Source organism: Mustela nivalis (assembly GCF_964662115.1).
Source record: "Mustela nivalis genome assembly, chromosome: 14".
In the NCBI taxonomy this organism is placed as follows: domain Eukaryota; kingdom Metazoa; phylum Chordata; class Mammalia; order Carnivora; family Mustelidae; genus Mustela; species Mustela nivalis.
Window position 1 is genome coordinate 26950805 of NC_139033.1, and position 26447 is coordinate 26977251.

At 46.1% G+C, this 26447-nt stretch overlaps 1 protein-coding gene and 1 long non-coding RNA gene across 2 annotated transcripts in view; one reads left to right on the plus strand and one right to left on the minus strand.

Annotated features, from left to right (window-relative positions):
• Positions 1–26447, minus strand: part of LOC309847973 (uncharacterized protein) — a 43516-nt gene that overhangs the window by 1292 nt on the left and 15777 nt on the right. Inside the window, exons 4-6 of the mRNA XM_082698909.1 lie at positions 2866–3073; positions 2615–2778; positions 1600–1916 (exon numbers count right to left, since the gene is read on the minus strand). Coding sequence (XP_082555035.1) covers positions 1910–1916; positions 2615–2778; positions 2866–3073 — 379 coding nt within the window. The 3' untranslated portion in view covers positions 1600–1909. The remainder of the gene's footprint in view (positions 1–1599; positions 1917–2614; positions 2779–2865; positions 3074–26447) is intronic.
• On the plus strand, positions 10347–24824 carry LOC309847974. Its single transcript, XR_014302752.1, has 3 exons — positions 10347–10732; positions 19144–19302; positions 24542–24824. It is a non-coding gene; the product is annotated as an uncharacterized lncRNA (long non-coding RNA).

Sequence of the window (26447 nt, forward strand, 5' to 3'; positions counted from 1 at the left end):
AATATTAATAATTAATAAATCTCTAAAATAAATAAATAAATTCCTTTAAAAAAATTAATATTCTGGGAGTTTAAAAAATAGGGTCATACTACTGCTATTGAAACATTGCTTTCTACAATAGACCTGACCCTTCTATCTCTGTGGGGCTATGCTGTTGCTGGGTATTTATATGGTCATGAGATTTTGGTGACTATCTCTGAAGGAGAATGTGTCAGAAGAAGATAAAAAACGGAACATATATATATAGATTAAGTATTCAAAGGAGAAGAATTCAGTGTGTAAAAGTCAGGGATAAATAGAGGGGGAAAATGTGAAGGCGGCAAAAAGGAGGGAGAAAGAAAGAATTTAAGGTGCATAAAGAAGAGCAAATACAATGGGACCATCAACAAGCCTTCATAGGAAATGTGAGGAGGGGACAAGAGAGAGAGAGAGAGAGAGAATGAGAAGGGGGTAGGAGGCAACACTCAGAACGCGAACACACCAGCACAGAGAGAAGCGGAGCGACGGGCACGAGATTCGAAGGGGTAAAAGCCAGGCACCAGAGCAGAGGCTGTTGGTGGCCCTCCCCGCACCACTTTTGCCAGCCGTGGTTGCTCTAGGTGTTGCTGGCCCTGAGCATTGAGTGCCACACCCTCCCAGAAATGGCCAGGAGGTCATGCCTTCCCAGGAGAGCCTGCAGCCTGGGACTGACTGGAACATTCTGAAGGCCGGCCCTCTGGCTGTCACTCGTGCTTCCAACAATGCTGGCCAGCAGAAATGAAATGAGGGCCACACATCTCATTTTAAATTGGCCAGTGGTTACACTTTAAAAAGTTAACAGAGTAAAGAATCCAGAAATAGACCCACACAGATATAGTCAATCAATTTTTGGCAAGGCCACGCGATGGATAAGGGGAAGTTTTTCGAACTAATGATGTTGGTACAATTGGCCTCCCATAAGCAAAAAAGAAAAATAAAATAACCACAGCCTCAATGTCATGTCCAAGGGATGCAAAATAAAATACAGATTTAAGTGCGAAATGCAAAGCTTCAAATTTTTAGAAGGAAACATAGATAATCTTTGTGATTGGGATTAGCCAGGAATTCTGAGATAAGACACCAAAAACAATCCAGAAACAAACAAACAAACGAACGAACAAAAAACCTGATAAATTGGGACTTCATCAAAAGTAAAAACTTACTCCGTGAAAATACTGTCAAGAGGTTGAAAAGACAAGGCATAAAACTTGAAGAAAATGTTTGCTAACCACATATACAAAGACACAGATAATGAATCCTCAAAACTCAACAGCAAGAATATAACTCAGAAACTGAGGCAGTTCACCAGAGAGGTGATCAGATGGAAACAAGGCCATTTAAAAATGCCCACGTCATCAGCCATGAGGGAGATGCCAGTTCAGAGCAGTGAGCGCCCGCACCCCGCTGCTGGAAGGAGCCGAGGGGGCCCCGAGCGGCTGAGAAGGCGGAGCGCCTGGAGGCCCCACAGCATCGGTGACAACGCCAAGTGGTGCGGCTACTCTGGAAATCCATTCGATATTTCTTAGAGAATTAATCATGCTCTTAACATATGACGCAGCAGTTCCACTTCTGGCGACTTACCCGAGAGAGGAGAGAGCGGACGTCCGTCCAACAACTTGCACACACATGTTCAGAGCAGCTCTATGTAGCCAAACCCGGGGATCATTTACACTAGAATCTTCGCCTCAGGTTGTGTTCTAAGGCACTGGGTTCTCAAGAGGAGGAGGAGTCGTGAGTAAAGACGAACGTGCAGGGGCGCCTGGGTGGCTCAGTCGGTTAAGTGGCTGCCTTCAGCTCAGGTCATGATCCCAGCATGCTGGGATCGAGCCCTGCATCGGGCTCTCTGCTCAGCAGGAAGCCTGCTTCTCCCCTTGTCCACTGCTCCCTCTGCTTATGCTCTGTCAAACAAATAAATAAAAATCTTTAAAAAAAACAAAAATAAAGATGAGTGCACAAACAAATGAATGAATGAATGCTAAAAACAGAGGAATAAAAATTGAAGAGAGGTGTATGGGTGGCCCAGTCAGTTGAGCATCTGCCTTTGGCTCAGGTCGTGATCCCTGGGTCCTGGGGGTCTGCTTCTCCCTCTACCCTTCCCTGTGTTCCTGTGCTCTTTCTCTCTCCCTCTCAAATACATAAATAAACTATTTTTTTAAAAAAATGAAGATAGAGGGGCGCCTGGGTGGCTCAGTGGGTTAAGCCGCTGCCTTTGGCTCAGGTCGTGATCCCAGGACCCTGGGATCAAGCCCCGCATCGGGCTCTCTGCTCAGCAGGGAGCCTGCTTCCCCCTCTCTCTCTGCCTGCCTCTCTGCTTACTTGTGATCTCTGTCTGTCAAATAAATAAATAAAATCTTTTTAAAAAATGAAGATAGAACTGCAAGAGAGTTACAAATAACAGAAGATTGTCAAAGTTGTACGCATGTGACCTCTTAGACACAAATTATTGCTTAAGCCGGGAACAAGTAAAGACATTTTAAGGAATGAAAAACATAAGCACAGGATTAGTCTATATAAATGGCTTTTCTGGAATCCCCTCTGGAGAACAGCTTGGCAGTTCTTTTCCAAAATAAACATGTTCTGACCAAGCAACCCCAACCTGGTGGTTTTAGCCCCAAGAAATGAAGACCTCATCACACGGGAACTTGCATACGAACGTGTACCCCTGCGTTCTTCATCATGGGCCAAACTGGAGACGACCCAGATGTCGTGCCATCGGGTGCGCGATCCCACACACCGGTCCACCCGCACCACAGAAGACCACTGAGGAACAGGAAAGGAAGGATCATTTCCTGGACAGTCTCCAGGGAACTATGCTGGGGGACGAGCCGGTTCCCAAAGGTTACTTACTCCCTGATTCCATTTGTGTAACATTCTCGGAATTATGGAATTGCGGAATTGCGGAAGAGAGCAGCTTAGCTGTTGTCCCGTGTTGGGGACGGGAGAGAGGACGGTGTGGCTATCGGGGGTAACAGGCTGGGGCCCGTGGTGACCACACAGCATGGTATTGTGGTTGTGATGGTGCTTATGCAAGGCCACGCGGCACGGTGTGGTCAAACTGCATGGGGATACAACGAATAAGTGCGTATCTAATGGTGAACTCGGGATAAGTCTATGGATGGTGCCACAGCAATGTGGCGGACACAGCACTGTTGCATAAAATGTTCATGTTGGGGCACTGGACGTCCCCAGACATTTCTTTGCAACTTCCAGTGAATCTATGATTATTTCAAATTAAAAAGTTCTCAATTTTTAAAAATTAAGTAGAAGGCCTTTCTGAACACTATCATTAGCATTTTAAGCACACCTTTAAGTATTCTACAGACACGATTCCCTTAGGTCTTCCTTTTTCTATTAATTCAAATTTTGTGCATACAGAATTCAGAATTCAGGAAGGTCACACTTTGCTACCAGAAAAAGGATACTCACATACATTTAATGAAGTTTACAAAACTGACAAATATCCTACACATTTTAATGCCACATATTTCTTCAGACAACAAATGATATTTATAGCTGCAATGATTATGAGGTGACTCTTTACTCAAATTATCTCAAATTATTTTTTTCATAGAAAAGACACTGACAGTGGGAAACCAGCCCATAGCCAGAAAACGAATAGCTTCCATTTCCAGTGGGAAGACTGAGGTAAGCGGTGGCAGTCACCGAAAGTCTATCTGGCAGCATCTGCATTTACTTCTATTAAACTCCCTTACCTTAATTGATGGAACTTGGGTACTAGAGGAAGCAAAGGTTGCCTGCTTGCCCAATGACATGGAACATTATATTTTTCAACTGTCACAAGCCCAACTGGCAACCATTTCAAACATTTTTAAAACCACGAGCTGCCTTAACAAATTACTATGAGCTGGGAAGCTAGAACAACAGAAACTTTTCTGCTCATGTGTCTGGAGGCAAGGAGTCCAAAATCAAGGTGTTGGCAGGGCTGGCTCCTTTTGGTGGCTCTGAAGGAGAATCTGTTTTGCTGCCTTTCTCCCGGGCTCTGGGGTTCTTGGTCTTCCTTGGGTCATAGACTCATGGTTCCAATCTCTGCTCCTCTTATTTCTAGACTTGCCTCTTACTTCTGTAAGGACACCATTCATTGGGTTAGGGCTCTCCTTAGTCCAGCAGGACCTCATTGAACTTGACGGCATCAGCAAAGGCCCTATTTCTAAGTCAAGTCACATTCCCGGGTATAGGGTGTAAAGACTTGAACGTTCTCTCCTGGGGAACACAATAAACCCAGACGCAAGCAGAACAATCAGGAAGCAAGGTACAGCCCAGGCCACTGGTCTGTCTTGTCTTTCTGCTGGTAAAATAAATTCTAGATGGTTTAAAACATTTGTAAAATAAAAAAGCACCAGGAAAACATTGAAGTGGGTGTTTGCACACTCAAGGCGTAGAGAAAGACTTTATAAGCATAACTTATAAGTACAACATTTATACAGAAAAAAGAGACTGAAACATTTGACAGATTTAACAACCAAAATAGAAATATCTCTCTATGTTAAAAAAAAAATACATAGTACGGTGCTGGGTGGCTCAGTTGCTTAAGGGTTTGACTCTTGATTTTGGCTCAGGTCATGGTTTCAGGGTCTTGAGATCACGTCCCACATCGGGCTCTGCGCTCAGTTGAGTCTGCCTGAGATTTATCTCTCCGTCCCTCTCTCTCTCTGCCCCCACCTCCCTCTCTCTCTCTTTCAGCAAAGAAATAAATAAAATTTTTTAAAAATTAACATAGTACAACTATAGATCAGGAATAACAATATTATAGAAGACCAAAAACAGTCCAAATAAGCATGATTAGGATTTCATTTTATTGATTTATAACCCTCAAAAGAAAAATTTGCATAGGACCAGAACAGAAACTTAACAAAAGAGGAAACACAAGTTCTGCAGGTATATGAAAACGTGTTGAACATTGCTGGCGATCAATGCACTGTAAATACAAAGCAATGACAAAGCTTTTTCTCCCCATTAAATAAATCATAATTAAAACCCAACCAAGAAACCAGTGAATCCCCCGTGGTGACAAGAGGGGGTGGGTATGAGCCCCATCTCACACCAGCAGTGGAACTGTAACTTCTCCAACCCTTCTGGAGTCAGTTTGCCATCTGGTAGTGGAAGCCTTCAAAATGTTCATTTTCTTACCAACAAAATTTTTCTTCTGAAAACATACTGTAAGTCAGTAAGTGAGGAAGACAAATATTTGAACAAGGCTATTCACTGCAGCAAAGTTTCGAGCTGCAAAAACGTGGAAGCAGCCTAAGCATCGAATAGGTGGCCTTCCTGGGAAATAGGGTGTGAGACAGAGCTTTTGGGTGCTACAGGGGGGCGGCTGGCCGGAGCGAGTGGGGAAGGAAGGCTGGAAGCAGGACGAGGGGAAGGGAGGGTGTGCTGGGCTGCACTGGCCAGGAAACCTCAGCCAGGATCCTAGGAGACGCTCTCAGCAGAGATGGCCGAGGCGCTCTCTGGCTAAGGGAGGGCCATCCCTGCACGGTGCTGGGAGCTCTCCGTGGCCAAAATCTGCCCTGTTTCCTCAGTACCCCCTGTGGTTGTTGCCACAAAGGTACATATATTGCCAGTTCCTAGGGTAAGTCACACCCCTCTTTCTCCCTCAGCGTTACTGGGGTGCACCTGACAGATAAAAGTTGCCTACATATACGAGGGGCCACGTGATGGTTTAATACACATACTGAGCGGGAAAAGATGACCACAACCAAATGTGTGTGGGAAGAAGGCTCAAGATCTACCCTGTAAGCAGATTTTAAGGTACAATGCAGTGGTGTGAACTAAAGTCGCCGTGCTGTACAGGAGATCCCCGAAACCTACCCATTTTTTTTTAAAAAGATTTTATTTATTTATTTGACAGAGAGAGAGAGATCACAAGTAGGCAGAGAGGCAGGCAGAGAGAGAGGAGGAAGCAGGCTCCCCATCGAGCAGAGAGCCCGATGCAGGACTCGATCCAAGGACCCTGGGATCATGACCTGAGCTGAAGGCAGAGGCTTTAACCCACTGAGCCACCCAAGCACCCCCAAAACCTACACATCTTATAACCGAAAGTGCTGTCACAGTTCTCGACATCCCTCAGTAAGATTAGGCGAAATTCATTTTCCCACCATCTCATGAATTACTGTGGAAAAGTCTTAGAGCAAAGCGTGCAGTGATAGAAAGCAGTTAATCAACAGCTGTATACTTATCAGGAACCTACCGTATGCCAGATGCTGTTGTAGGCATTAGAGCAGATAAGAAGATAAGGAAGACAGTCACACAAAGTGACGGCTGACGGGGCAGGTTGTGTAAGTGATGACATTTTTGTTATTTTAAAAGGTCATACCCAAAGAGACACTTATATTAATATACACACAGTCATGTCATATTTATAATTTATATAAAAATTGGAAAGAATAATCACTAAAACGCTGTCACCCCAGTTGGTGAAATTATGGATAATTTTAAAATCTGTATTTTTGTGGATTACTTTTGAAACAAATGGTGAAGAATGAAAAATGCTTTTAAAAAGGAGGAATATTTATATTTTTAACTGCCTTTTTGTACACTGGGGGAAATCACAGTCCTAGTACTTACTCCAACTGTATCTCAAAGTTGTAGTATCTCTTGAAATGTTGGAATTATTGGCCCACAAAGCTTTGGGCACTGATCCTGTCGCCCGGCTTTAGCTCCTACAGAGCCCCTGCGCGCAGACAGGCATCACTAGAAGCAGATCCCAGGGAACAGGTAAATCTTTCTTCCGAAGAACAGAAGTCAATTTGCGGAAGTGACTGTGTATTTTCACTGGGTCCACAAAATGCCAAGAGGTTACCTTTAGGGCTGGAGACCTTTGATTTAGAGGCAGGTCTAGGCCTGCTTTCCTAAGGAGACAGGGAATGGTACCTCAGCAAGAATTGTGGTAATAAAGAGTGTTGACTATTAGGAGCATAAAAACCAGTGAAAAGAATAACGCAAGAAGGTTAAGAAACTGCTATTAATGAAAAGTATCAAGGCTAAACGTAAACGGTAAGCGGACCATCTCCATTGGCCGATCAGTTGTAATGCATGATCGGAGACTGAGTCAAAGGTTGATTTTGTATCACTGTTGTGTGTCCACGTGAGCAAGAGAAAATAGTGACAAAGGAAGAAAAGCAACAAAAAGCAGCAGGTATTTCCCCAGAATGTCATTTGCGTATTCTGCCAAATTCACAGAATAACGCAACAAATATGTTTGACTTCAGTCACACTGGGATGGAGGGCTTGTATGGATGCAGATGTTCGTGTGATACGGTGGAAAGTCCCATGACTCAGGATCACTGGTTCACCTTCATGGCCCACCAAATCCAAATGCTTCATTGTTACTAGAACCAGAGTCTTCCCGGGAAAATAGTGTCCAATTTCTTTTCACATTGAAATAAAATCCTTGTTGTGTATATTAAGAAACTTCACAGACCTTCATTCTCTTTTTAAAACACCTGGTAATGATGTTTATTACTATTTTCACGTTTCTGAATTTCTTGTGTGAATTTCCACTTAACAGAATGAAACAAATCATTTATTTCTCAAAGTATGTGAGATGACAAGTCGTTACGTAGACGGAAAGACAAATACAAGTTTTGAAACCAAAGACACTTGGGGTTTGGAAGGCACGTGGAAGAGCTTAAAAAAAAAAAAAAAGACACTACAGGAAATTGTGGCAAAATAAATAAGATTTCTCCAGTTCCATCCCATGATCATTTATCAAGAATCTATTTCACACCAGTCCTTGCTCTGTGTTCCGGGAATTCGAAGATGCATAAGACACAGTCCTAGGAGACAGATGTGTGAGTGTGGCAAACATGCATAAATAAATAGATCATTTTGATAAAATGCTCCAGTGCCATGTTAGAGGTATGGATTGAATTGTAAGCGTTCAAACAAGAGAATTTTTTAAACGCACGTGGAACATCTTTCTAATCAACTGAGAAACAGGGAGATACAGAGATACTTTATAGTACGCGTGGTGGGCAGAATCATGCCCCGAAGGACATCCCTGTCCTGACCCCAGAGCCTGCGGGTGTGCTAGGTTGTTCGGCGAGGGGGAGCTAAGGTTGCAAATGGAATCCAGAATGTCCAGCAGCTGACCTGAGCCCGGGGAGGCTAGCCCGGATGATCCTGCCTGGCCCAAGAGAATCGCCCTAAAACCCTTACAGATGGAGCTGGAGGACGGAAGGAGGGGGCGGAGAGCCGGCGGCCGCGGGACGCTGAGTCCACCGCGGAGGAAAGGCTCAGGGATGGGTCCCGCCCAGCGGGTTTGGGGCCGGCGGGGGCCAGGAGCCGAGCAGGGCGGGCAGCCTCCAGGCAGCGGCCGGGCTGGGAGACAGCCCCGGGGCAGCCCCCAGACACAAGCGGGCCCACGCGGACTTCAGCCCGGAGACACCTGCGCCCGCTTCGGAGCCCAGAACTGTCCTGGCAGAAATCTGCGCGGGGGGGGGGGGGGGGGGGCGAGACCCAGCAGTGGCGGCGACTCCCCGCGGCGGGGGCGGGGCCGGGGCCGCAGAAGAATAAAACACGCAGAGTACTGAGACCCCCGCATTCTCTTTGGGATCTGAAGAAGTAAGTTTTCAGCGTTTAAATGGTCTGAGGTCATGATTTAGTCTAAGTTATTTCCGACTTGCCCATGGGGGGCTCCCCAGGAGAGGCGACGGGGCAGCCCAGGAAAGCGACGGTGAAGCTCCCAGGGCCCAGGCTCCGAGGTCACTGCGGCCTCCCCAAAGCCCTGGGCTGCGGCTCCACGTCCCAGAGAAGGAACCGGGACTCCGAGCGCCCGCGGCAGAAGGCGGGCCTGTCAGAGTGCACAACCCGAGCTCCATCGCCAGCCGCAGCCTTTGGAACAGAACCGCGGACTGCCGAGCTCCGCGCGCCGCGGGTTCGGGGCTGCGCAGGGCGCGCGTCCCGCCGGAGGTCCCCGTGCTCTGTCCTTAGCCCGGACCCAAAGAGACTGTTCTGTTTCAGTACCGTATTTCAGTTCTGAGTTCACCTTTTTCTTTTCACTTTTTCACGTCCGCAGTTAGGACGCATCTTCCATCCATGAAGCCTCACCGTGCCGTTTGGCAGTCGCGCGTCTCTCTCGGACGGCGGCTTCTCTGCTCGGGAGTCAGGACAGCTCGCGTCCCCAAGCGCAGCGCGGGGCTGTACCTCCCAGGGACGCCAGTGTCCCGCCTGCCCCAGGAATCCAGGCCAACGATCGTTATTTTCAGTGTCAGGAAACATGTCGCCTTTCATCAAAACCCCTCGCGCTACAGCTGAAGTTCTCCCGCTGCTGTGACAGAGAACGGCCGCCGTTTGTCCTTCCCTAGTGCCTACTGTGTGAGCGAGGAACCGTGGAAGGACCCAAAGGAGGGGGTTGATGGGGCCTCGACCCTCAAAAACCCATACTAGAGGTAAAACGAAATGGGAAGCCCTACAAAGCATTACAGACTTAGGGACCTAATTGCACTGGCCACCACGTGTGGAGATCCGATCAACAACAAACAAATATTCTTTCATTTTGTTTTGTTTCTTACTTGGTTTCTGGTTTTGTTTTTTAATACAGTCTCATCGTTGAGCTTGGTTCATTAAGCTCATTAAAAATTTATATAAACAAAAAAAAATTTATATAAACACATTTCCTTCCTGAAGGTTTCACCCGGGGCATCAAGTAACCTAGTGTGGTGGGTTCAGCTGTGCACCTCCAAAAGCTGTGCTCAAATCCTAATCCTAAAGCTGTGAAAGGGACCTCATTTGGAAACAGTGTTTGCAGATGTGATCAAATTAAGATGAGCTCAGACTTGCTGAGGGTGGGCCTTGTGTCCAATGGCTGTCGTCTTGACAAGAAAAGGGGGAGGGAGATTTGGATGCAGAGACCCAGCGGAGGCACAGAGAAGTCTGTGTGAAGACGGGGGCAGAGATCAGGGTGATGTTGTCCCAAGCCAAGGAACCCCGAGACTGACCAGGAGCCAACGGAAGCTGGACGAGGCCAGGAAGGATTCTTCCCCAGAGCCTTTGAGGGGAGCATGCAATGTTAACAACTTGATTGCACATTTCTGGACCACAGTGAGAGAGCAAGTGACAGTTTCCAGCCACCAAAGTCAGGGCACTTTGTTAAAACAGCCTTAGGAAACATGTGCATCTACACGTCAGACATTAAAGTAAGCTGTGGCACACACTGCTTAGTTGGATTTGCAACTTTTCAAAGGAAGATGGTTAAAATAAAGCTGCACCCCTATCGAGTACGAAAGGGTAGAAGGCTTTGAGGTGGGGGTGAGTTTGGAAGAAGCTTCTCTGCATAGATCCCAGGACATCTTCTGACAAAAGGAGTTGACAGGCCCCCTACATGTAAAGGGGTCCAGTGCACAGCGTCTGACTCCATCCTACTAGGTAGGGAATACCCATCAGGCTAGCTGGCTGCTTCGGGGATTGTAACAGACTAAATGTTCTATTTCCCCTAAATCCTTCTGCTGAAATCTAACACCCAAGGTGATGGTATTAGGAGGTGGGACCATTGGGAGGTGATTAAGTCATGGGGGCGGGGTCCTCACGAGTGGGATTCGCGCCCTCATACAAGAGAGCCCAGAGAGCTCTCTTGTCCTTTCTGCCGTGTGAGGTTACAGAAGGAAGACAGCTGTCTAGAAGGAAGCAGAACCCCACCAGACACCAAGTCTGCAGGTGCCCCCATCCTGGCTTCCTGGCTTCAGAACTGTGAGAAGTAAGTCGTATTTTCTAAGCCACTGAGTTGATGGTATTTTTGTTATAACAGCCCAGACAAAGAAATTGGTACTGGAAAGTGGGGGTGCGGTTGTAACAAAAGCTTCACACTGCAGAGGAGGCTGGGAGACTTGGCAGGGGGTAGTGGCTGGGGTGCTCTGAGGTGCAGCCAGGAGAATTGCTAGAAACGGACCATTAAGGATGATTTTGGCGAGAGCTCAGAAGAAAAGGGGAAGGCTGTAGGGAAAGCCTCCGTCTTCTCAGAGAAAACCGAGGTGTTCCCAAGATCCTCAGGGCTTCTTCTCCCATCGCAGGCCTAGAGGGCAAGAGCCAGGGGGTGCAGAACGATTTCAAAGGAGGGCATCAGCCCAAATGGAGTGAGGCAGTTCTAGGAGTGGTCCACATGGCAGAGACAATCAAGCACGGGATGCGTGAGCGTCTTGTATGGACCGGATGTGGGCCACGTGGGTGGAGGGGCCTGTTGAGCCTTCCGGTCCTTCCAGGAGGCCCGTCCCCTGTAGCAACAGAACTGCAATGTGTGTGGGGGGAGGGGAGGCGGGGCAGAGGACGGCTTGATGACCCACCCAGGCTGTGCGAGGGAAATGCAAGCGAGAGGTCCCCAGAAGCACCTGTCACGTAAGACCGCGCTGACTGGCAGTGGATACAGCTTTACAACCAAGGAAAGAAAATATGTAGCTATAATGTCGTGTGTTAAGAAAGTCCACGAAGAACGAGGTTCTAACGTGAGGACGCAAAAATGATGGGGCGTATTGACTCGAGCCAAAGAGAGGAGGGAGTGGTTTTGGGGGAGCAATGGGCACAGACCACCTCCTTGTCATGGATATGTGACAAGGTTTTTCCCAAGAATAAGAAAACTGGCTCAGGTGCCAAGATTCAATCCATAGAAACAAAAGGATTTAACCTAAGTCTAAACTCATTTTTCTCAAAGCAAAGCTCTGATAAATTCTTGACGTGCCTTAAATAACTCCTGGAGGATAATTTATCAATTAAATGTTGGAAAACACAGTAAAGCCCATTATCAATGTGGAATTAGTTAGGACTGACTCAGATTTGGTTGGGGCTATGAACATGATGGAATGCTAAGCTGAAAGCGACAAAGTCATCTCTGAGAATTTATCATCATTTAAACTAGAGTTACTGAAGTCTCACTTATGTCTCCTTAAGCCACATCGGCCTGGACACTCATGGAGTCACAGGAATAATAACATGCCTGATGGCCCCTCATTCTATGCCAGCACCCTTGACGTTACAGGTCCTTTCCTTCTTCAAGACATTCGGAGGAGAGCTCCATTTATACCCCCAAACACTTGTGATTTCAGTTTCACATTTGTTGGCCAATTTTGTTGCTAAGTTTTTTTTTGAGAATTTCAAGTCGCCCACACTCTGGAATTAGATAGGCATGACTGGCTCTGGCTTGACGCATAGACTCTAATCGCCCCGCCGGCCAGGTCCGGAGCAATTCGATCCCTGCACCCAAAAGATGCAACTTGAAACCACGCTTAGGACACTATGAGAAATTCCGAACGTGGAAGGAAATGGGCCCAAAAGACAGAGATGACAACTCTGGGTCCTATTTGGATTACGTGGTAAGCTCGGCACTCCGGAACTACAGGACTAGGTTGTAAAACAGATGCTTTGTCACAAAAGGGAGAGCAGAGGTCATGAGGAGCCTATCCAAACTCACTAAAAACAAGTCCTTCTGTGCTCATACTATCACTCCTGGAGAGTGAAAAGATAAACAAGCAGGATCCCAAGGACACCGAGTCTAGGAAGTGTTAATTTCAGAGTAATGCGGTGAGGTGCCTGGACCCATCCACCCAGACTTAGGGTTCATCAACCAGAGCAGTGACCCCAGGTTCTCTGTTCAAGCCCATCCTGTCCACCGTTCCAGTTAATGACTTAGGGGAAGGCTCAGGAGATGGTCATACCAAATTTGCAAAGAAAATGAAGATGCTAGTTACAGAGGAAAGCACCAGAACAAATACTATCTGGAGAAACTGAAGTGAGAGGCAAAAAGTAGCAAGTGAAATATATTAGTACCAGTGCTTAGCCCCAATAGTAGCAATAACAATAGCAGTATTAATCATAAAATATAAGAATAAAAGTAAAGATCAAATTTAAGGATGAAAATAATTATACAAGGATAGGACTTGAAGAAAACTGGAAGCTTATATTTTCTTAAATTTGGATTTTAAATTAAGTACATATTTACTATTTACCATCTCTACATCATACCCATTTTTTTTTTAAATAAGAGCTTTAGCAGTCTCATTGTATTCTATATTGGTCAGAACACATTTTTTGTTATAATCACCTGTTGAAGAAGAACATTACCAAACTGGAATGACTGTAGAAGTGTACAAGCAGGATGGTAGAATATAGAAATGTACAGCCAGCAAGAACCTGGAAGACCACAACCCCGACATGAACAAATTGAGACTATCGAGATCCTAGAAGACTGAGATAGTATCACCATTTTATCAAAGCACACTTAAAACCCCATCTATATACAGGTCACATAAAGAACATTTACAGGAATTAAGATTATATAATCTGGAAGAAGGAAAACGTAATGGTGGAGTGGTGCGAGGGGAGGTTACCTAACAGAGAAGCCATCAAGTGAGTCGAGAGGGAAGACTCAAGATCAAGGGTATGAGTTACAGCAGGGAGGTGAGTTAGAACTTTATACCGGTGAGAACTGTAAACAGCCAGAGAGGCTCATTTCTCCACGAGGAGAGGGCAAGGTCACCAGGAATGTTCAAAGAATGAGTGATCACTCATTGGGAACGCTGCAGAAGAACTCACAACACTGAACAGGAAAGTGAAAGCCATTGAACTGTCCGATTCTGAACTTCACGAAACCTCAGAACCTGGCCTAAAGTCACCAGCTTTTTATTGTGTGCAGTGAGGACATTAAGAAAAACAACCACCATGTACAAGAACTGCACTTCATTCAGGACATTTCTACCCCCAAATTTAATTAAGTTCAAAATCAAGGACTTTCCTCTAACTTGAAACAATTTGGCTTTATTTTCCTCATTCACCACGGGGCTGGTGAATTTCCTCTTGGGGGAACATTGGATTTCCCAAAGAAGGCCATCGAACCATAGCCCATTCCCCATGTTTTCCGACAGTGTGACGTCAGCGCTCCTCCCATTGAGTGATGGATTCTGCGTACTTCCCCTTGGGCCTGGCTGGACCCTCGTGGTGGCCTCACCAACGAAGTCTGGCAAAAATGAGGCTCTATGACTTCCACTGCTCGGTCATTGAAACAAACTCCATGGCCTTTCACCTTGTTCTCTTGCTTGGGGGCCTCCTCCTGGGAACCCAGCTGCCACAGCTACAGGGATGCTCAGGCCACGCGGAAAGGCCAGGCATGTCTCGGTTTTCCAACCAATGCCCAGCTGAGGTCCCAGACAAGGAAGGAAGGTAGGAAAATAAAGGTTTGAGGTATCTGACGCATGAGAGAGAGAGAGTTCAAGAGAGATGGCTCCACATTGGTCAGAGAATAAATTCTATTTTAAAACAGCCGCTGTGTGCGACAAGCCAGTTGGACAGCTCGGTGGCGGCCCAGATGACTCGAGATGAATTCCGCCGTCCTAGGGCGACCCTCAAGGCCAGGAGGGGCCATGCAGGGCTGGTATAAACAATCTCACATAATTATAAAAGCACCCAAGCTCATTACTGTCTAGGACTCATAATGCAAATGTGTGTTCTCATTTTTATGGAGAAGGATCCCGCGACTCCGAGACTAGTCAGGACCCGGCCCTTCCCACGCAGGTCGTCAGTGTTGGCCACGCCCAGGGCGGGCAGTCGGGCAGCTGCCATGTTCCCGTCCTGTTACAAGGCTTGCCAACGCGTGAAGGCCACCACCTCCCTTCCACTGAGCAAGGCCTCACAGCCAACACAGATTTGTGCCAGCAGCTTCCCCAGGGGAAGACACAGCAGACATGTGTAAATGAATGTACCTCAGGCTTGATGTCCTGACTTTATCCAAAACCAAAAAAATGATTTTTTTTTCCCTTTCTTTCTTCTCTGGGGCCATCTCAGCCCCAGCCCACCTCTCTGGCCACAGGCCAGCCCTCTAGCTCCCGTGTGGGTGACATGAAGGGTCCGCGTTCCCTGCCCATCGCGTCTTGCTAAGCCGAGTTGCTGCTAAGCTGACTTGTCTGATTTTTTCCCTTCCTTGCATGTGGGGTCGGCTCCCTGGCAGGGGCCTGTGTCTGCTTGCTTCTAGAGCGCTCTTCCACTTAGGCAAACGGCTTGTATTTTCTTTTCCTTCCCGTGTATAAATAGCAGAACCTAACAAGAATTCAAAGTTGTCTGATTTCTGATTCATTCTCTTTCTACTGTATTACAAAGTTTCATGCTACAGCACATGGATTTTGTAAGAAACGTAACTCCACAAATGTTCACTGAGCACCAGGCTCTCTGCTAGGAGGGAAACCGACACAGTTAGCTCAAGGACCTTTCGGTCCAGGGGGTGCAGCAGACATGCCGCCATCACGATAGTGTGCGTTAAGTCATGTGTTAGGCAAATACAGAATTACCAGCAGGAGGAGCTCCCCCAGCGCAGAGGAGGGGTGCTTTGATTCTGGGGGAGATGCCTCGTGGCACGAAGGGACAATGCCCACGGAGAGAGGGAGAGAGCCCCCCACGCACCGGAGAGAGGGAGAGAGCCCCCCACGCACCGGAGCGAGGGAGAGAGCCCCCCACGCACCGGAGAGAGGGAGAGAGCCCCCCACGCACCGGAGCGAGGGAGAGAGCCCCCCACGCACCGGAGCGAGGGAGAGAGCCCCCCACGCACCGGAGCGAGGGAGAGAGCCCCCCACGCACCGGAGCGAGGGAGAGAGCCCCCCACGCACAGGGAGCTGTGTTTCTTCCCTCTGACAGCCTTGAGGCAGTGACGGATGAAGTTCGGACTTTGGAGCTGACGGCAATAGGAATCAGAAAGGAGCCCAGAAAGATGTGGAAAGAGAGCCAAGGTTTATTCCACAGAGGAGATGAGTGTATGAAAACGATGGGGACCTCGTCCCTGGCTGCAAGGAGCTCATCACCTCCCAGGAGAGACAAACACATAAACAAACCGTTACAGAACAACTCAGTCAGTTCTAAATATCAGGGGCACAAAGGGCTGGGAGACCCCGAAGAAGAGGAAGCCGCTAGCCCTGCCTGGGAGGGGAGAGAAAGGCTTTGTGCAGGCGACGGTTGAGCAAGATGACAGATGAGCGGGTGGCCAGGAGAGGGGGTGGACCTTTGGGTGGACCAGGAAAGGCCCCTCCAGTTCATTACCCAAGCGACACTAGGTGACGAGACGTTTGCCGTTCTCCTCGCATTTCAAAGCCTCAGGAATCTGTCCGGTCCTGTTAGAGAAAGCCAATGGTACACTGTAACTTCCTGCTCCCTTCTCAAGGATTCTGAAGGTTTGTTTGCAGAGGATGCTCTGTCAGGGCATTCCAGAAACAAAAGCAGCTTTTCAGAAGTCCTTGCAGACCTGGGAAGCTCTGCTCATTTCTAGAGGCTCGGTCCTCTCAAGCTTTGTGGTGTGATCACAAAATCGGGAGCAAGCAGGACCCGCGTGGGCTGAACCAGGGGCCCATCTGTGCCCAGTCTTGCCCACCCCCCTCCCCTGCCGGACAAACTGACTCTGAAACCAAGCATCCAAGTCACCGGCTTAGAAAGAATCTTCCTTCTCTTTCACGGCACCAAATTTTACCAAGAACTGAAAAGGGAAAAATGCTACATGTACTGAGTTCTTCACACACTCCGACAGATACGTTAGTCACGCACAAAAAGTCATGGCATACAGGGTTCTCTTGTTTTTTTACACACAGCTCAATCTTGGTGCACAGACAAGGCGAGGCTAAAAGAATTTCTCTGTCTACTGACAACACAACACCCCTTCTGTTTGGTGGGAAGGATGGTCAGAACAGACTCAGGTTCCCTAGAGGAGCGGAACTCTAAAGTTTATAGTGACGGTTGTAGAAATGTTGAACTAGGAACAATATAAATAATTTGAAAGGAGGGATAATCATGGATCAGGGAAATACAAACAGAAGACTCAAGAATAGTAATATTAATAAAAGGTAATATGAAATTCCACTTTAAAAAGTCACAGAGTTATTTGGCAATGGTAGAAGAAGATAGTAGAATCATGCATCTTTCAGTACTAAATAACATAGTAGTAAATACATATGAGAGTAAGTCTTAAAATCTCCATGGAATTTGGTAACACCACAAACACTGTGACACAAGGCTTCTCGACCGTGGCGATCTTGTCCCCTCGGGGACACTTGGCGATGTCTGGAGACATCTGTGGTCATCGCAGCGAGCTGAGGGGAGGCTGCAGCCAACAGTCTAGGCCAGGGAGGCTGACAGGCCCCTGTAAAGCCCAGGACAGTCCCACAGCCAGGATCTGTCTGAGCCAAGTGTCCACAGTGCCAACGAGCGCGGATGCTGAGGACCGAGAAGGGCCGAGGGCAGCCGCAAATGCAGACAGGTGTGGAGATCACCATGTCCTAGGTGGTGCTGGGTCCCCCAAAAAGTGATGTTCAAGTCCTACCTCCAGTGAGTGTGACCTTACTTGGAAATAGGGTCATTACAGATACAATCCAATCCAGACGATGTCGTACTGGAGTCTAGAGGGCCCTCATCCAGTAACTGGGGTCCTTATAAGAAGAGCGAAATTTGGACACGGACATGCAGAGAAGGCTCCGTGAGACAACGGAAGCAGAAATCGGAGGACGTGCGTGCAAGCCAAAGACTGGCCGCCACCAGCAGAAGCTCGAGAGGCCCGAGCAGACTCTCAGAGCCCCGAGAGAACCAGTCCTGCTGAACCACTTTGATCTTGGACTTCCCGCCTCCGGTAAGAGCGGGCGTTTCAGCTGTCTGAAGCCCCCCGGTGTGCGGTGCCTTGTTACAGTGGCCCCGGACCCTGCCACACACATGGAAATCCATTGACCCCAAGCTGTCCGGCTCTGCTGCTGCCTCACCACCAACGCATCTCTGGTTTTCTCGGGTATTTGTGCGCAGAAGCCGTCACTATGACACCTTCCAGACTCTAACTTACTTGATGGCGCAGACGCATTTCCACCACCCAACTTAGTGCCTGGGTTGGGGAGCGAGAGCCACCTTAAATCCCATGGTTTTACCAAACAGACGGTGTGCCGGACGGGCCAGAGAGCCAGGGAAGGTGTGCAGCAGAAGACAGGGAAAAGGGGCGGCAGAGTCCGAGGCCCCGAGGCCACGAACCTCCTAGGGACCGTCCGAACCTCCTAGGGACCGTCCGCACCTCCGCGGTCCGACAGCCGGTGAGGACCGTGTGGGCGGGGAGACCCTGGCAGCGGGAGCTTTTCAAAAACTCTTCTGCCATGAAGACCTTGTTCCCAGCTGCCTCCTCTCGTGATGCTTAACAGGAGAAGACGCGGGGCAACAAGACGCTTTACAGCAAGAAGGGGGTCGCAGTAGCACTCGGCAGCGTCATTCTACAAAACAAACAGAAAGCCTACAAGTTGCAAAATAAAAGAAGAAGAAGAAGAAGAAGAAGAAGAAGAAGAAGAAGAAGAAGAAGAAGAAGAAGAAGAAGAAGAAGAAGGGGTGTGTGTGTGTGTGTGTGTGTGTGTGCGCGCGCGTATGTGCGTGACAGGCGTGGATAAAATACTAAAGCATTTGAGAAGGTGAGAAAGAAGGAACGAGTTTCCTTTTTTCGGTGAAACCTAAATGACAGGTTCCAGATCTTAGCAGCCAAAGTGGGTTTCCCGCAAATACATGAGCGGCCACGGTCAGGTAGCAACTCAAGCCCACGTCTGTTTGGCTGGGGGTGTTCTGTCCATTGATCTAGCCGTGCTTCTGCTTTGGTACGAATGCCCGCAGTCTCGCAGAGTCGGGCCAGAAGCACACTGTTGTGGTTAATGATCATGTAGGAAAACAGGGTCCCTTGGCATCAGTTCACATGCCCCCACCTTTTTGCTCAGCTATTTGGGTAGTCGGACGGGTGGTTTCCCTTGCATTGTCTTAAGTTTCGAATTCATTTTTCTCTTTAAAAAACAGATTCAGGGGCGCCTGGGTGGCTCAGTGGGTTAAAGCCTCTGCCTTCGGCTCAGAGCATGATCCCAGGGTCCCGGGATCGAGCCCCGCATCGGGCTGTCCGCTCCCCGGAGAGCCTGCTTCCTCCTCTCTCTCTTGCTACCGGCCTCTCTGCCTACTTGTGATCTCTGTCTGTCAAATAAATAAATAAAATCTTAAAAAAAAAAAAACAGATTCATATTGTTAGGGCTACTTGATTGCTGCTTTTTAATTAAAAAGTCTTGATTAAAATGTTTTCACTAAACACGTACTGGCAAACTCTCAAATTATTTCAAAACATTTCATTCTTTGCTTTTCTGTTCCCAGTGCTGTCCCGGCCACCCCGTGGGGACTCAGCTGTGGCTGCAGACTTGTCAGGCAGACGTAGCCAGCAGCCAACAACAGATGGCCAAACCCTGTCAGTCACTGCTGATCTGGGCCAAATCCCGAAGAGAGAGCATTTCAGGAAGCTGGTCACCTGCCAAGGTAACCCAAACAAAAAGGAACCAGGAATACCTACTAGAGTGACAACTTGTAATAAGATAAAGGCAAAGATTAACAATTAAAAATCAGAATTATCTGTTAAAAATTTACCTTACTTGACCATAAAGATTAGGAGTGCTTTTCTTTCTTCCATTATCAGAAAGCCAAGAAGATTTTAATAAAATTGTGCTAAATTATTCCAAGGGGGAAATGTAAGAAATTATACAGACTGATACACCGCCCCTCCCAGATCCTGAAGGTTACAGCCCATTTAGAGTAAAATTGAAAAATACTTGACTTACCCTTTGTTTGATTTAGCATCTAAATAGACTATATTCACTATTTAAGAAATAGGGAATCATATGAACTTCAGATATATTAAAAGAGGAAAACAATATTCCTCCTCTAAATTAGAGTGTATCGTCTGTTCTCTAAATACCAATAGAATATGTGTATATCTTTGCTTACTATGCTAGTGGTTAATTTCCATCTAGTTTTAAAAACTTTAATGTTAATATTCATAAATTATCAAAGAAACTGAAATTAAAATATCTAATCGACTCATTCCACACTGACAGCAATATTGTTTTTCAGGTTATTTCAAATGAGTTCGCTGTGACTCATTTGAAAATCTGCATCCTAAGATAAAAGACATTATCCTGTATGAACTGCGGTAATGCACCAGCGCCAATCACACTATTAAATGGCTTGGGCAGACAAAAAGAACAAAACGCTGAACCTGTCAACCCTCTGGTTTTATGGGTCTCCAGATAATATAAGGCACAACAATGAAAGACCATGTGTCCCTGCATCCAAACGCTAAACTGCAGAAAGCCAAGTAATAAAGATATATTAAAATAACCCAAAGGGAAACTCTTCCTGCCAATAAGCTATATGGTGCAGTGTGAGACAGGAGACTTTTTTTTTTTTCCTTGAGACATTTCCTTGAGACAAAATGTAATTAGGTTTGTCCTAAGAATTGGCTAACGTTTTCCTCTTATGCTGTGGTTTCTCTTAAAACCGTTCCTTTTTAATGATCTCCTGGCTCATATTAAATTGCAAACATAAATTCAACAAATGACTACAATGGTCTTAAAAAGGATAGAAGGTATGGAATATTTGCTTGCTTCACCAAATGAACTTAAAACTTTATATATACCTTTTTTGACTATTGCCTCTGACTCCTAGAGAATGCTATCGCAAATTTCTATCTCCACAACAGTATGTTGGCCCTCTTTTTACTTTATCTGTTTTTAAGCAGAAAAAAAAAGTAAAACTATCCTTTTACTTTTGTTAGTTTGATTTAAGAATGCTGACTACGCAAAATTATAGAAAATGTATAAATGTTTAAAAGAAAAGAAAAATTACCCTCATAACCCAAGCATGACAATTATTTCTACTTTGCATATCTTCCATCTTCCTGTCCACAGATTTAAGCATAATATACATGCAAGTTTATATTCTTATTTTTTATTTAAAATCATAATAAAACACTTCCCCAAATGTCCACAGATATAATTTCCACTTGTATGATAGTGACTTATTGCTGTGTGAGATATTTTGGTTCCTCCAATGTTTTACTATTGTAGATGGGGTTGCAATTAATATCTTCATGTTTCTAGAACAGGAATGTTTAACCAGAGACTGATAACCTTTCAACAGCAGGTTTGTCATTCTGGCAACTGGGCAGAGGAAGGGGGTGGGGGTGGGGAGAAGGGTAGGGGTGGGAGGAAGGGAGGGAGGTTTGGAGGGAGGGGTGACACACTGGAGAAACTTCTATGTCTCTTCCACCCTTAAATTCTGTGATCCCCTCCATCACCATCTTATGTGGGATTGTCCTTGGCGCTGTCCTCCAGCATTTTTCTAATTGTTACAAATGAATTATCATAAGGGGATTTCAAATACCTTTCGGGAAAGTCGCAGCTGGCATGAAACCAGGGAGTGAAGGTTAAGGTCACCTGGCTTTGTTCGTGGTGAGTTCAATGCCACTATTACTGCTTATACAGCACTGCAGATATGCTCACATACTTCAGAGATTGCAATTAAATAATTTTTAAAAAGCAAATGCACTCTGTACTAAGTATGCTTTCTCTACCATCTTGTTCTGTATTCTTCTTGAGCAGCAATTGTCATCTCGCGGATTTCATTTCCACTTGCGGCTAATTATATTTTCTCATTCCTATCAACTAAATAACATTGCTACTATCTTTTGTTTTCAAGTCTCTGAAAATTTTTAAAGAATTTTAAAGATTCTATTGACCTAACAGCTCCTTGGTGCCCTACTGCAATAATAAATTCTCAGTCAGACGCTAAGCAGGATTTATAAATGTCTAACTTCTTAGTTGTGATGGACTGGAAACACCCGATTTAAAGGCTCTTAGCAAATAATGGACCCCCCCCCCCACCACACACACACATCACTATTTACAAAAGGACAGCTAAGACCACATTTCTGTTTTAAAGTAAGGATTTCAGAGGAAGTTTATATGGTACTAAAGGCTTCCATGTACAAAATGCTGTAAGATTTCTCTCTGGTCTAGTTTATTTCAAAGTTGCAATCTACTATAACATTAGAACCTAGGAGCTCCATGAGAAGAGAAGTCTTATTTTCTTGTTCAGTGTAACCGCCAGGGAAAACAGGCTAGTAGTACTCAAAAAGTGAAACACAAAGTTACTATACGACCCAAGAGTTCCACTCGGTAGACGTAAATCTAAGAGAAATGAAAACATATACCCACATAGAGATTTGTACAGGGATACTCACAGCAGCTCTGTTCATAATAGACAAAGAGCAGAAATAACTCAAATGTCCATCAGCTGATGAATCAGTGGACAAAGTAGTGCAGACCCAGGCAATAGAATATGATTCAGCCATAAAAAAGGGTTAGGGACTGACAGAAGGGAGACACTGAGGAACCTTGAAAACGCTGTGCGAAGTCAAAGTAGCAAGTCCCAAACCACAACATACAGTATGATTCCCCAGTATGGAGTGTCCGGAACAGGCAAATCCCTAGAGAGAGAAAGTTGATTCATGGTTGCCAGGAGTTGGGGGGTGGGGGTAGAAGTGGGCTACGAGTGCTAACGGATGTGGGGGCTTGGGGGGGTTGGGGTGAGAGAAGGCATGAAAAGGCTCAGAAGTGAGATAGTGCTGGTTATACGACCCTGCAAATATCCTAAAACCACTGAATTGCTCACCTTAAAAGGGTATGATGGTAGATGAACTACATATTAAAATACATATTAAAAATTTTTAATGATATCACAAAAAATAGTTCTGCCCAGGGGTGCCTGAGTGCCTCAGTGGGTTAACGTCTACCTTCAGCTTAGGTCATGATCTCAGGGTCCTGGGATCAAGCCCCGCATCGGGCTCTCTGCTCAACAGGCAGCTTGTTACTCCCTCTCCCTCTGCCTGCCTCTTCCCCTGCTCCTCCTCCTCTCGCTCTCTCTCTGTCAAATAAATAAATAAAATATTTAAATCATCATCATCATCATCATCATCATCATCATCCTGCCCATTGCTTTGCAAGAAGAAACACATTAAATGGGGAAAAGAAGATTTTTAAATTATAAACTCCTGTATTTGGAGGGTAAATATGTCTTATTCACCTTTCTAAGTGCAGGAGCTATTATGCTCCCTAGCCTGTAGACTATACCCTTTGCATCAGTGAAGATGCTTCCCATTATCGGTTAAGGAAAATGCAACTCAAACTCACCTAAATAATAGAGGAATTATGGGTCTATTTGACTTAAAAAGTCCAGATTTAGGCTTCAGATAAGGCTGGGTCATCAGGGACCCAATTTCTTTCTTTATCTCAATTCTGCTCTTCTTTAACAACTTTAACCCCTAACTGGATTCCTTCTTACTCTTAAGACAGCTTCCAGTAGTTTCTAAAGCTACAGGCTTCCTTATTTAAGTCCCCAGTAACTGACTCAAAGTCCAGGAAGTGATTAACTCTTGGTCTTTATTGGGCTGATTTAGGTCTTGCGCCAAAATGAACGAATCCCTGAATCCAGCAGGCTGTGTCAGAGAGTAAAGCAGAGTGGCCCAGAGCTGAGAAGCAAAGCTGAGGCACTCTTCTTGGTGGGAAAAGAGAGCCACTCATTCAAAACCCAACGAGAAGAGAAAGGGAGAGAGACACAAGAACAAAGGGGTTTTGATTCCAATTAGGAGGGCTTCTAGGCTCTAAGTGCTGATTATTTGGTGGTTGGGCGGGGGGGGGGGGGTTGAAAATTCCTCCTTTTGCTGTGTTGTTCTTTACATTTATGTGACAAAGTGCACGTGTGGTTTTCTCAGGTAAGATCTCAGTAAGAGACGTCAGACTCTGTAGCAGCACCTTTAGGTGCAAGAGTAGAGCCGGACAATTAGATGAATATTCTAAAAAACAATGGTAAACACTTGTTTGAACTCAATCAGTCTCACCCCTCTGGGTCTTCCGTCAGAAAGAATGAAGAGGGGCACCTGGGTAGCTCAGTGGGTTAAGCCTCTGTCTTCAGCTCAGGTCGTGATCCCAGGGTCCTGGGATGGAGCCACACATCGGGCTCTCTGCTCTGCGGGGAGCCTGCTTCCCCTCCACCCCCGTCTGCCTCTCTGCCTACTTCTGAACTCTGTCTGTCAAATAAATAAATAAAATCTTTTAAAAAAATAAAAAGAAAAACAAGTAAAAAAAAAAAAAAAGGAAAGGAAAGAAAGAATGAAGAAATGGTTGCTGGCGAGGGAACATGGGCACTGTCCTCACAGCTCAAGCACCAGATGAATCAGAAGGACCAAAACAACAGGGTGACCTGACAGCAGGGTAGGAAGGAAGATGGGCCTGGGGTATGTAGGGAGCCCCAAATCTCTTAGAAACAGGTTTCTAGGCAAGAGACAACTAAAAAATATGCCAGTTTTACGTCAAGATATTTATCCACAGATATTTGCCTCCTTTTTACATTAAGAGATTTGTAGCTTAAAAAAGACAAACGGATGCTGTCGAGTAGCAAGAGAATTCTTTACTCGTTAACCAGAGTAATGAGGAGGACATTTTCATACGAGAGATTCTTTGTGTTGGCGGGAACCTAAGAAATCCTAGGATGAGAGAGTTTCTCAAGAAAAACGTTCCAGAGCAAATTGTAAATGATCGACGCCTCCCCATCGACAGGGGCATAAATGACCAAAATCTTCTCTCCTCATTTGACCACATGCCATCTTGCTTCCTGTTTCTAAGATTTTTCCAAGTCTAAAACTGATTTCGCAATTATTGAGTTTTTTCCAGCACATGGAAACACTAAGAGTTAACGAGCCTGTTGTCCTGCTCTTCCACGACCTTTAGAACACGAGCTCCAGAGTCGAAGAGAACAAAGCCGGCCTCCGCAGCTCACTGGCTAAGTGACCCAGAGCCTGAACCCTCCATCCTGTCCCCTTCAAAGAGCAGTGACAATACCCTCCTTCGTAACAGTGTTGTTCTGAACATCAACTGAAATAATGCCTGTAAACCACTTGGTCCAGTGCCTAGAAACACCACCCAATAAAGACTGTTGCTATGTTATGATGATGATAGTTCAGAGGAAATGTGTTCCAAACACTTGAAATGCAATCATTTATTTAAACATTATTTAATATTCCCCATGTGGCTCTAAGATATGTCCATCTGAGAAATGAAGCAGAACTCTCCTCATTGATCAGATGCAGAGACCAAGGAGAGAAGGGCCACACAGTCCACAGAGAGAAATGCACAGCCAGACCAGAGACCTACCAGTTGCCTACAGAGGCAAAAGCTGCCAGCTCCCAGGAACATCGATTCTTGGAGCCCCAGACTGCCCTAAGTAGTAGAATGATAGAGTCCCAGAAAGTTCAAAGAGGGCAAAAATCAGGTCAAGCAGTAATTTAATGATCTAGTTAGTTAAAACAGATCTCACAGCCTCCTAATAAAAGTAAAAATGATAAGAGCCCACATAGAGATTTTTTTCTAGTCACTGGAATGACTCATTACCATGTCTCGATGCATTCCATATACTGACTCAGGAGCCTTTCCACATACTGACCCCGTATATTGACTCACGGTCTTTACGACAGTCCTTCCAGATGGAGGCTCCACGGAACTGAGCAGATTGGAAAGGGCAAGTTTGGGATGCAAACCCTGACCCCTTGCCTCAGTGTCCTCTGTCGCCCTCTTACCCTCCATGTTCTTCGTGGCCCATGGTAGCCGTCAATCACCTGTAGCCATATTTAGAATTTAAATGAACTCACTTAAAATCAAATACAATTACAAACTCAGTTCTTCGAGTGTATTAGCCACAATTTAAGTGCGATCAATAGCCACACGTGGCCCATGGTTTCCACTGGACAGTGTAGACAGAATCTGTCCATCATCGCAGACATTTGTCCTGCCACCCTGTGCTCCTGGCCATCACATTTCGCTGTCCCAGGGACCCTAGTGGTCTGTCTGCTTTGCCTGTCTATTGTCATAGTTTCACCTGAATTTTAAAAAAAAATTAAGTTATTTCCTTCTCTTTGAACAAGCAACTTACTCAGGGCCTACAGTTTACACAGCTAACATAGTAAAGGTCGCAAAGCAATTAGAGCATAGTCCCTGCCCTAAAAAACTTAGAATCTACTTGAATAATGAGTTCTCTGAGGCCTCTTACAATTGGGCAATGCTGACTTCTGGCGGAAAGAAACATAAAGGAGAGAATAAAGGTATCACGTGATAAGCAGACCCGACTCGCAATGCTAAATTAATTGCCAAATACTTTCCTGCACTCTTGTTGCTGATAACCATAAATTCATTCTCCCACAGCATCACCGGGACGTGCTGTGGTTAGCTCCTCGTCCGGCCTGACCAGAGCCCGTGTCACCTGGGCTCGTCCGGCCTGACCAGAGCCCGTGTCACCTGGGCTCCCCTGAAGCAAGCTAGCATTTGTTCTTGCAGAACCTCCCATCCACTGTACGAGAACACGGAATCGGAGTGCCTCCGACATACCTTCTGCCTCGAAAATCCTCTGTAATAGTGGTTCTTCTGAGACGAGGATTTGTATCTAAGAAACCCCAAAATTAAGCTCAGGTGGGAGTCACGAAAACATGACAGGCATAGGGACGAAGTGAGGGGTCCTTTGTGCTGATCCCATAGTGGACTCAAGCGGCACCCCATCTGGGATCTTCAATCCCTAAC